The sequence below is a fragment of the Ambystoma mexicanum genome, chromosome 9, assembly GCF_040938575.1.
Source record: "Ambystoma mexicanum isolate Mex_15411 chromosome 9, UKY_AmexF1_1, whole genome shotgun sequence".
Classification (NCBI taxonomy): Eukaryota; Metazoa; Chordata; class Amphibia; order Caudata; family Ambystomatidae; genus Ambystoma; species Ambystoma mexicanum.
Genome location: NC_090931.1, coordinates 805,092,669 through 805,105,135, shown reverse-complemented (window position 1 = coordinate 805,105,135; position 12,467 = coordinate 805,092,669). Strand labels below are relative to the sequence as shown.

General features: G+C 44.7%; 1 protein-coding gene across 1 annotated transcript in view; it reads right to left on the bottom strand.

Moving 5' to 3' along the window:
• ITGAV (integrin subunit alpha V) overlaps positions 1 to 12,467 on the bottom strand; it is an 800,372-nt gene that overhangs the window by 168,800 nt on the left and 619,105 nt on the right. The window contains exon 23 of the mRNA XM_069615781.1: positions 2,160 to 2,240. Within this exon, the coding sequence (XP_069471882.1) occupies positions 2,160 to 2,240 (81 nt within the window). The remainder of the gene's footprint in view (positions 1 to 2,159; positions 2,241 to 12,467) is intronic.

Sequence of the window (12,467 nt, the reverse complement as noted above, 5' to 3'; positions counted from 1 at the left end):
ATTCTTAGCATTGGTGGACCTGGTAGTGACTCCAGTCCAAATAATGGATAAAAGAAGGACCCCAGCAGCTATTCGACAGATCACCGCTGGAGCCAAGACCCCTACAAAGAAGTGCAGCCTGATGGAGATCCATGGATGACCATTAAAATGACCAGGATCGACTCCAGCCCAGTCCCAGTGAACCCATGCTCATCTGGCCTGATCTCAAGAAGATCTTTCTCAGTGCTTTGATCCCTAAACGGGTGGGGATAACCTGTCCCAACACCTGCTCGAAGATCCATGCCTGCTGATCCTTCGGAATGTCCCTAGAAAACCTGGTGAACTGACCAGCTCTCTCCTGGGCTACCTTACTGAAGCCATTGTGAGTGCATCGTTGGAACTGTGAATCTTCAATTTATACAACAAGACATATGATCCTGCATTTTCAGCCTCTTGCACTAAGAGAAGCTGTGCAAGACCTGATCCTGGGTTCGTCCTATCAAGATCGCCTGTCGGCACCTGCTTGTAGTGACTCCTGTAGAATCCAGTCTTCTTCATATCCTAGAGGTGTCCCGAGGTTGCCTGTTCCATGGAGGTCTTCCCCTCTTCATGCCAAGGGTGTCCAGCTGTCCAGTCTTCAGAACCATAATACCGGAGCCTGAGCTGTGTACTAGCCAGACCCAATCAACCTCTGCACCCCAGGCCCCTGGATCTCTGACTGGTTGCATCGCAGAATAAAGAACCCAGTGGATCCATGAACCCCTCAAGTGGTTTCCAGAGATTTCAGAGTAAAGGGGGTAAGTTCTACATATTCCTGCTCACCAAACGCCACCATAAGGTTGCATGGGTGTAATGTCCTCACCATATCTCTCATTAGCATGACAGATTGGTGGTGATCTGGGCAAGGATCCCCCATGGACATTCCCTTCAGAGAGGGTGGGGGACTGAGAGAGAAACCTTTCTGAACTTTCCTTAACTTTGGATCACTTGCCTGCAGTCTGTGGTCTTCTGGATAGCTATTGTTGCAATCCAATTGTAACCCCACCTAACAGCATGCTTTGTTGACCGGGTGACTTTTGGGCACTAAATCTGGTTCCGATAAGGGATGGACTTACAAAGTGCTAAAGGCCTTGTCCTGGGCTATTCTATAGGTGTTCAATCTAAATTATTTACCTGTGTTTACTGGTACTGAAATTGACTGCTTCCCACTTACTTTACTACTCACAGTTATTTCCAAGAGTTAACTCTGCTGAAATTCAATAACTTTTTCAGAAAGTAAAGTGTTGGTGTTCTATTGGTAGTATCCCAAAGGTGAATGTATATGGGTGTTTGATAATAGTTCTAATTTGCTTAGAGTGTATCTTAAAGACCTACTAAATTATTGCATGTGTGTGTGCTCTTCTGTCTAACTGGAATTATTGGAGTGCTCTGTGTGTCTCCCCCCCACCCCCAAGTCTAAGCCTTAACACACTGCTAACCTACCTTGACTGGGTTTGGCTAGACATCAGTTTCCTTCCTGTTCACCATAATAGGCTGCCCTCCCAGAAGCCACCCACAGGGTTTATTCTGCAAATCCATCTAAACTATCACCATGGAAGCATGCAAGCTATAGGATATAGGAATTACAATAGTTTGATACCTCTGATCCCTTTGAACCATTTGAGGTCTCCTTTAAGAATTAACATATGTGAAGTCTAAAGTAAAACACCCAAGTGCTAAACCAAAACATCCTTGTCTGGTTGTGGTTCCCAATGTCTTTGTGATGGAAGTCAGAACACACATTCAAAATGTTCCAAATTAAGTTTGTTAACCTGGCTGCCGAAAATCCTGCTTTTAAATACCCTGCTTATGGGAACTGATCAACTTGTGAGGGACACCTTTGGTCTTCCTGAACTAGAGGAAACTCATACCACATCGTAAATAAATCAATTTACTAACAGCACCAATAAACAGCAGAGACGAGAGAACCAACTAAAATGTGAAGAAATCCAACGTGAAAACTCAAACATGATTTGTCAATACATTTTACAAAGCACAGTCGATATTCCAACACTCAAATGATTATTGTAAGGCATAAGAGTGCATTTTAATAACGTCCTCTGGTTTAGCCACACCTTATACGGAACATCAACATACTTATACCAACATTATAGCATAGGGAAATTTAAGAATGCACTTACCCTCTAATTTCAACGGCAGCAAGCACAGCAAGATCAACTTGATAAGCCTGCACTGGACTTACATTGTCAAACAAATTGGAACTGTAAGAAAGAAGGCACATAAGTCTAGCAAATGTAATTGAAAGCAAAACATAACAATGTTCTGGTTAATACAAAAGCATATCCATTGCTTCAACATTTCATGATTTACACACATAGGGGCAGATTCTTAAAAACAGCTTAACTGAAAGGAGCACAGAGAAAACACGCATTTAATTTGTGCTATTTTCATAAATGCTCTGGTCACCTTATTCAACAAAGGTGACCTGAGCATTTCTGCAGGGGCTGGACTACACTTGCATGCAGTAGTGTCAGGAGCACACCCCCGACACTAATGTATGATAGGCTCCCAGTGGAATTACTTAACAAAAAGCATTTTCCATCCCCATTTGGGGATGGAAAGGATAGTGTGACAGCCGTGGTTTTATCCTCGACTGTCGCACTTCAATGGAAAATCTTGATGGGGTAAAAAATGGCCCTGCCATGATTTGCACCTGCCTCTGTTCAGAACAGGTGCAGGGGTGGGGGGTGGGGAGGACCCTAGTTTCTGGGAATGTTAAAGCACATCCTATTTGTGAATTTGCGATGTGCTTTAAAATGCCCTGATACACCCCTTATTTGTGGGGAGGGGCGTGGGGGGGCATCTGAAATCGAGTTTTAGATGCATCCATTCAGATACCCGGTTTGTATTGGGCCGTCACATGTTTTGGCACAAGTGAGGGGATGCAATAGCGCATTCCCTCATTTGTGCCAAAAAATGGTTTTGAAATCTGGCCCATAGTTCCTGATTCCATAGGCAGTCTTTCCACTGTATCCAGCGGATAATTTTTCCTTGTGCAGCACAGGAACAATCACAAGACTTTCTTTCCATCAGTTCATTGGTTAGGATTTAAGACTTGAAGTGAGATGGTAGAACCAACTGAATGTATTACCTCAGCTAACTAGGCACAGTCTCATGACAGCCTTGTACACATCCAAAACAAATGTATTTATTTATACAAAGAAAATATTACAAATTGTGATACTAGGTTATAGAGAATTAAAGCAATTTATTTGATACCAGGCTATAACCACACGTGTAGTTAGTGTCAGGGAGATTTATAATTTTCATGCTTCATCTCCTCTCCTAGTGAGACCCCCGGCACTTTTTGCTGGACTTCCTGACCTTAATCTTTCAATCCTGAATGAGTGGAGCCTTTTTCCGCATATTCATTCTTGCGAGCTCTGTCTTTGGGAACTACCTGTATTATGGAGTCCGTCTGCTCCACAGCTTTTAAAGGCATCTGTTTTGCTACTTCAGCACACACGTCTGTATGGGCAGTGTTGCTGCGAACCGTTCGGATTCTTTTTCTATATCAAGTAACTACAGTTACTAAGGATACTTAGTATCCTTCCCAAAACGTTAGACAGAGATTGGCACACCCCACCTTCAGTGGAGTGCCACAGGGATACCTAGTATCCCCCCTTCTCTGTACTCCTGTGACTTTTTAGTTATGGCACGTGGCAGTGCAAGTGTTCTACCAACTATTGTATATTTTCTGGTACTGCAGGCAATGTCCATAGCCTTGGTAGTGCACAAAAGGGCACCCAAGTACCAACTTGGGGCCATCCTTTTTTCGCCATTACTAGCATTGCTCTTAATCAGCCCTTCTTCTACCATTCTGGGAGGGGGAAGCCTGTGTTCGTTTGCCTTTGGCAGGAACCCTTGGGTATCCCTGTCTAGTCCCCAGAGTGTCTGGGCAAGCAGGAAGTGGGTGAGGAGTAGCTCCCACAGGGAATGCTGAGAGAGATTGCAGAGGAGTGCGTGCTGGAACTGTATAAAAGGTGAGGCTTCTAGTGTGAAAAGCAAGTCGACCACTGGAAGCTGAAGTAACTGAACAAGACGACGACCAGAGACGCCTGCAGACCCTTTGCAACACTGAAGCGACCACCCCTGTCCTGACCGTTTGTGTGACAGAGGAGCTCAGAAGATGACGACTGCTTCCCTAACTAGACTATATACGCGCACAAACATTACGGCCATTTATGAGGACCCTCTTTTTTCTGTCTTTTTAGGGAGACAGAAGACCGTACTGCAACAGCTCAGAGTGTGTGAGAATCATTCCTAGTGGATACAGTTTCCGTGACCACAGGGTAAATGTTATAAGACCACTCACCAGTTCTTCTGTATTGCAGAAAGTGAAAGCCAGAGCATGGGGGTATTTAGTTGACATATATCGTATATACTTCAGTCTACAGGTTGAACTAATTTCAAGAACTAACATCAACCGTTGAGGTCAGTGCTTGGCGAGAGCGTATTCTATCAATTGGGGAACATTTAATTGAGCTATAATAGAGTAATCATGATGTAGTAACATTATGATTTGTTATTGAATATAGGCACACAGATGAACATGAAATGTAATTATCCTTTGTATGAAAGAATCAACTCTAAGCCCTGAAGATGGATTTTGATCATCCGAAACGCATCGGCAACAATGTGTACCTAGAGTTGTCGGTTTGAAAATTACACAATTGCAAAGATACTATGTTTTGGATTGAGGCAGACTTATGTATACCTTTCTTTGGATTTGTTTAATGTCTAATTAGAAGAAACCAGGTGGATATATATTTTGGACAGTTATCAATTAAGTGGATGTGTTTATGCTCAGAAAAAAAAATGGCGACTTAATTCCTTGCAAGTTTTTGCAGCATTGAATTATATTGTGAATTAATTTATGTCAGAGTACTGAAAGTATATATGTGAATTTGATTGAAACACATGAATAGCACATAGAGACTATTTCCACGGGGAGTGCACTTGGGTCACCTGTTTGGAACAGGCTGGGTTGATAGTGGAGGCCAATAGGGCTACTCACAAGGATTCTGGGGTTCCTCACAAGAAAGAGGATGGGAATAAGCATAAAAAGGATGAGATGGCTCATTCTAAAAAGCTCCACCAAAAGAGGGCCACAAACATACAAAGGATAAATTCCCCCATAAACAACCTAGGGCTAGTGAAACTCTGGAACCAAACCAGAGGGAGGTTATCAGAAACCCCCATTCCAAAAGACAATTGGGAAATGTGTGGTTTGTGCATCTGGTGACCATGTGAAAGGAGATCCCAGATGTAAGGGTAAACCCTCAGGCATCCCCTTTGTCAGTTTAGCATTCACACATGATGTGAATATTCCAATGATGGGGGCTAGCTTTCACCCTCAAGCTGAAGAACCCATTGGTGTTCAGGCTAGAGTTTCTTTAGTATCTCTGGGACTGTGGGCGCAACAGAACATTGAGAACTATAATTCCATTCCTGAAAATTCTAAAGAGCATTATAATGACAGTGTACTTGTGAATGGTCAGGGCACCCTTGCCATGAGCGACACTGGGGCCAGAATAACTGGTAGATTAATGTTTTTCAACTTGAAGTTGCCAAAGCTCCCAAAAGGCTTACCAAGTTAGGAGGCGCAGTCCAAATGTGCCCAGTGTTGCCCGCTATCATTAAGTGTAATGAGATGACTGTAAACATTCCAGTAAGCGTTCAATTGGAACTATCAGGAAGAGTACTGTTGGGCAATGATTTGAAGGCTTTAGGTTTTAGTTTCCAGCACACCCAAATCCCCCTCTAAGAAGAGAAGGGAGTGGACAAGGAAAGCCAGAGAGGCAACCTTAAGAGATCTTCCAACAGACACCAAGGGGAAACCTACAGTCTCTAAAGGAAAGAAGGGCCCCAAGCCCAAAACTTCGACAAGGAAAAAGGTTCCTGTTGAAAACCTAGAGGTCACCCCTGTAACCTCACCATCAGCTGAGGCTGAGTTGGTGCCAAAGGAATCCCCTGAAGAACCCTCTTCTGATGAGTCAGAGGAGGAGAAGATGTCTAGACGATTGTTGGGGCGAATTCTCAGAAATGTGCTAATTCCTCTCTACCTTAGAGACCCCAAGCACTTTTGCTGGACTCTAGGACTTTTTAATTTTCAACCTGGCGAGAGTGAGACATTGTCCCCACTATCTCATGAAATATTCTGTGATCTAACACGGTTTCTTTTGGTTTTGGAGTCTGACAAACTCAAAAGGCATCATCTTTACATTGTGACATAGCATCTTCAGTGCAATGGGCCAGGGAAGTCTCTCAGATTTCCCAAAGGGTTAAATACCTTCTCTTGGATAAACTACTGTTTCCAAGAGCAGTAAAGTCAAACTGACTTTACTTACCATTTAAAAGTTTCTAGACCCAGCACACACTACCTTAACATAGGGTGCTGGAGGGGTTACTTAGTATCCCCTTTGTCTAGTTTCTCATGTAACATTTTTATGTTACCCTTTCTACAATTAATGGTTGGTGGCAGTGGTTTACTTTTTACTACCATTGTGTGTTTTTAGCGCGGGCTGCGTTCGTAGCTACAGTAATGCACCCATGGGTGTCCATTTTGTCAAAATGGCCCGGTCTTCTTTTTTCGCCATTGTAACGCTCACCTGGTTCCCACGGAGGCGCAGCGTCGAAGGCGCAGAACTCTGAAGATGGACAGGAAGGGCCCCTCTATTCTGGCTTCCCTGGCTCGTTGGATACCCTCCTGTGCGTGAAAAGGGAGTATTACCAACTGTGGAACAATGCTCAAGCCTCCCACTCCCTTCCAACCCTCCACGATACCTCCTCCACGATTCCCCGTGAAGCCTCACCTTAGGGTTTGGAAGGATGAGCTCTCCATCCTGCTTCTGATGCAGGGGCGCGTTGAAACCCAGTTACTTCACTGGATTGAGGATTGATGGGAGTTCAGGTAAGCTTGACTGTTCAGGTAAGGCGCTGTAAAAGTTCTGTTCAAAAGTTCAAGCTTAATAATAATGTTCGTTGTCTAATTGCAGCAAGCGCTAATGCTTATGTCTTTTTCCCCTTAGGGGCCGGGGTTCGGAGTGCCGGAGATATGGCGCCGACCCGAAGTGAAACAGTTCTGGATGAGCGCTCAGGTAATGTCTTTGCATTCGCTCAGTCAATGTCTTTGTCTTTGTCTTTTTTCCCCATAGGGGCCGGGGTCCGGAGATGCCAGGAAGCGGCAGGACCCGAAATGCAGTGGGAATAATCCAACAGGTAAGACTTAAAAGGAAACTGAGCTTTCCTTATTCCTTTTCTCCCTCTCACCTTTGTTCTTGTCTTTTTTCCTCTAGGCGCCGGGGCGTAGCTGAATCCGGAAGATCGCTGCTGAAGATGGAAACGCCTTGCAAAGGTGAGTAAAATGCAGCGCTGCAGCGATCGAAACAAAATGCCTTTAAAATGATGTCTTCCTTTTCAGGGCCGTTGGAGAAATGACTCCGGGATGCAGATTTAGCAGGTAAGGGCTTTTCTTCCCCTATTCTCTTCCTTTCTCCCCTTGCAGGTGTTCCAGGGTGCTGGCAGGCGTGGCTGAAGTCAGGATGCAGGAGCTGACACGGTGAGCGTCCAGCTGCTAGGTGCAGCACAACGCGAAGCACGTGTGGCTGTTCGGGTGGGGTTTCAATAGCCTTGGAAGAAGTTCCTGGTATGTATCCTTCCACCAATCAGGTATGTATCCTTCCCCGACCACACCCGGGTGGTGAAGTAGTCCTACAGGTAAAGTAGTCCCATTCAGGCCTCAAGAGGGCCTGGATGAAGCAGCAAGGTCTGCATCAGGCAAGCGTGCACCCAAGCACTTAAACACATATCCTCTTCTATGAGCCTGGCGCCTAAGGCGCCAGGACTGGGGTCCGCTATGAGCCTGGCGCCTAAGGCGCCAGGACTGAGTCCAAAGGGCCCCGACTTGGGCCCGCTGAGACTTCCCTGGGGAAAATGATGTCTGCCTCTGGGGTTGCTGGGCCCGGCCTGGCTCCTTGGAGGTAGGCATCATGACAGCCATTTCTTGTTGGAAAGGTCCTTCTTGAGATTTACTCTGCGTGCCAAATCAGGTTTGGTCCCTTTCTTCATTTTGTCTTTCACGAGTGAAGCCCGCCTCTGCCTCCAGTATGTCTGGCAGAGGCAGGAAGTGAGGGAGGTGCCCGAAACTCCCTGTGCTTAATCCCTTTGGTTACAGGAATGCACCCAAAAGGTGATTGGCCAGCTGGCTGTCCAGCAAGGACAGGCACCCTGCTGTGTGATTGACAGCTAGGTTGGAATGAATGGGATAAACCTGCATAAAAGGCAAGGCTTTTTGGCTTGGAAGGTAGAGTCGACCACTGGACGAAGGAATCCGAAGAAGAACTTGGAAGAGACGCCTGCTGCAACTCCTGGACTATTGGTTTGCCCGGTGAAGCCCTGCTGCTGTGCTGAAGATCCGAATTCACCTCGACTAGAGAAGCCCTGCAAGGATGACTTCTCAACCTTGGGTTGGTATGACCAATCAACTCCAAAGTTAACTCGTTTGGACATCCTCTCAGAGCTGGCTGTACTTCCACTGATGCTGCTGCTGGAACTGAAGTGCCAGGGAAAGGAACAGCAAGGAGAGTGCATCACTTTTAAGTCAGACCTGAGCCTCAGGACTCCCAGTAAGCAGGACTGACCAAACCTGAGCCACCTCAACAGAGTGCTGCACCGATGCGAGGAATGTCCCGATTGGTATCCGAGAGTCCGCAGTGGTGCTATTTGCTGAGACATGAGGAGCTGAAACCGCAAAGTGCCACTGAATAGAAGTTGGTCCTTTTCTGCCGCTGACCGCCTATTGTGTTGTAGGAATCCCCAGAAGTCCTCCCTCTTGTCCCCACGACTGAGGCCCAGGAACAATAGGATCTGAATAGCCACACAGGAACAGAAGCCAGCTGGAACCATTTCTTCTAAACAAAGGTACTGAACAGTCTAATAGAACTTACCTCTTGTCTTGTAGCCTTACATGATCTCAGTTGAGACTTGTCTTGGCTACTTCTGTAGAGTAGTTTGCATCTTCTACCCCTCACAAGCCTCCCAGCTTGTGACCCTACTTTGATTCTACGTTTTCTACAAAGACTTCTAAAACATTGTGCAAGACTTTTAATTACCTGCAAAGTGCTTCAGCTCATCTAGACTTTTGCCCAATTGACATTGGCTGGCCTGGCTCCCTGAATGACTCTTCTCTCCTCCGATTGTGTGTTGGTACCTTCCTTCCAGGAAATGGTTAACTTATTTTGCATTGGGGGTTCAAAAGTACTTACCTGCTTCAGAATATTTGTGCGATCTCCTGTTTTATTCTGAAATATCTTTACTTTAACACTCATCTCAGTATTGCTCTAAATGTACCAGTGATATATTAATGTCCACAGTGTCCTAGCTATTTAAGTCACCTGAGGGTGTAGGTGGTGTGTGTGCCATCCCAAATGGATATTAGCCGATTTAGACAAACTAAGAGTGTGTATTTTGGAGTGTATTTGAGTGTTACTATTATATTGCCCCTTCTGAAGAAAGTTTATTCAAACTGACTGTTAATAAATGAATAATTGTTTAATCAAGAAACATTGTGTGTAAGAGTTTATTTGGATACTTGTCGCTGTGAATCTCGGTGTAACCACCTTACAGCTCACATTGATCCCGCTGGAGATAAGCCTGGTTGCTCAGCCACACCACCAAACTGTGTAGTACAGACTTAAACCAAAGGTTGGGTTCCTATTGCCAGGGGGTCAAGGTTGTTGTAGTGCACCCAAAGGATACTGCACCAAATCCTGCCTAACAAAGATGTTGATCCAAGAGAATGGGAGTGAAAGAGCGAGACCTAGTGGTTAATGCAGTTTTTTCATTTTTGTATGTTAGACAACTTATTTTTAGGTTGGGCTTATAAGGAGACAGTTGATTTAGACACATATTTTTGCTTTACTGTTTCACTAACAGTATATTTTTCTATGGTTTTTGTACACTCCTGATCCCGGTGTACTTAAGTTGTTATAATTGTGTTTTGGTTTTTTTCTTCTTTGTGCAATTTCTTATGGATTGTGCCAAAGATTAGCATGAATTAAGATGAATGATGCGATTTTGGCATTTTTAAAGAGAATTTTAATCATTATTATGTTTAATAAAATTGATATGTGAATTATTTGTTACATGTGCTTCTTTGTGTACCTACTCCTCACTGTGCAGTTCTCGAGGTGGCTATTAATTTTGTAGAGGTTTTGGAAATTGTTCCCTTCCTCTCCTCGGGATTTCCTTAAGTGAGGTTGGACTTCTTACCCTGTGACAACGCACTGTTGACCAAGTCTTTAGTTGATGATATTTTGGTGTACCTAAAATTAGGGGGTTCCTTTGGTCAAACAGTTTAATTCCCCTTCCTCCCTTGGTATTCGGTTGATCCAAGAGAACATTCTGAACTGCAGACTTTGCTGACAGATGGTGGGACCCTCAAGGACAGACTTCAGTAGGTGACAAAGAGAAGATCCCTCTCTAGAAGGCTAGTGTCAGCAGTTAGCTTCCCAGCGTGAAGGGCAAGACTCTGGGAAGCATAGGCTATACTGGGAGGATGGACTTCTCCACAGTGAGCCTATGGAGTCTATTCCAAGAGCCCTCAGGAGACTGGTGGTATCCCAAATTCCTGCAGTTGGTACATGAAGTCCCCCTGGCTGGTCATTTAAGCTTTAAGAGGATCAAGGAGAGGATCTCACTGTACTTTTACTGGCCCAAGATTGGTGAAGAAATTGAAAAACACTGTAGGTGTGGTCACACTTGCCAGTTATTTGGTAAAAGTGAAACCAAGAATGTGGCACCCTTAGTGCCCCTCCCAGTTGTGGGAATTCCTTTTGAGAGGGTGGGGATTGACATTGTCGGTCCCCTAGACCCTCCAACATCTTCAGGCAACCACTTTATATTGGTTGTGGTGGACCATGCCACCAGGTACCCTGAAGGTATTCCAATGAGAACTGTTAATGCTCAGGCAGTAGCCAAGCCCTTCCATGGTATTTTTTACCAGAGTAGGATTTCTTTAGGACCCGACAGGGGGTCACATTTTATGTCCCACTAGATGCAGGCCATGTAGAACACTGGGGGTCACTGTTAGGACAGTTTTTCTGAAGTCCAAAACCATTCAACTGAGGCAGTACAAGACTCCACTTTTAGTATAAGGCTGTACCACCTGAGTTCCGGGTAGCGTAGACAGAGCTGCCAGGCTTATTTTAGGAGTGAGAGAGAGGGGGCTGTAGAATCAGTACAATGAAATTTTAGTACACATAGTCCAAAGAAACACTGACACTATGTATTGTAAAAATAAAGGATTTATTTAAATACAAAAAAATTGCTCCCTTTTTGTTCAACTTCTACGTAGCTGATTTTGGACAGGAGGTAGAGACAGCAGCACTGGGCAGTGCCAAGTTAGGCACAAATGTAATCAAGTGGCTGATGTATGCTGACGACATTGTCCTCCTGGACAAGACACCAGTGGGGCTCCAGAGGCTACTAAATGCCCTGGATCAATACATGAAAGATAACGACCTCAAGGTAAATCCGGAAAAATCGAAAATAGTGATTTTTGGAAAGAAAGGGGGTAAAGAAGGGAAATATTGCTGGATAGTGGGGGGCAAACGAATACCTGTAACGGAGGAGGTCATTTATTTGGGTTATATCCTGTATGCTACACCCAGAGTTTGCACGATACGGGCAGAGGTGCTACAACAATGCCCCCAATTGACGGCTCAACTGCAAAAAATCATCAAGCAATATTGCAGGTTCTCTCTCCTCCCTGCTATCCGCTTTTATCAAGCAAAGATCATTCCTGTTCCCCTATATGGTTTAGAGGCAAAACCCCTAGCTTGGTCAATGGACGGGCAGACATTAGAAGCAAAGAACTGGAAAAAAGCCTTACGTCTTCCAAACAGCTTGCCAATGGCCAGTTTGCGCTTTGAGTTGGGTCTCTCATCATTAGGTGTCCAAGCAGATTGGAAACTTCTATCTCTGTTCAATCTGATAACCAACCCAAGGCAGAACACATTATATGAAGACTTAAGAGTCCATTTGAGCCATGCATCAGTGGGGGTACTGTAAGATTTAAAAAAAAAGATCCCAAGAAATTCTAGCCAGATGTAATAGTGAGATAGATATTTTAACCACAAACCCCCATGAAGATCAAGAGGGAGCTAGTATCATCAGATTGGATAATGACAATAGATAGTACACGATCGTCGACAGTGGCTCCCTCATTTTCACCAACGGACAAGAGCCTCAGTTCTGTAGCAAATTATTTGTTGAAATTCCCGGATGCAAAAGTAAGACAAAATTTTCTCAGACTTCGTCTGGGTTTGATACGTACAGGAGCTATTCTTGCGAGATGGGGTTGGGGGGAGAGGAGCAATCACTTATCTGCCAAATGTCGAGACCCAAAAGACCAGTCGTTGGAGCAT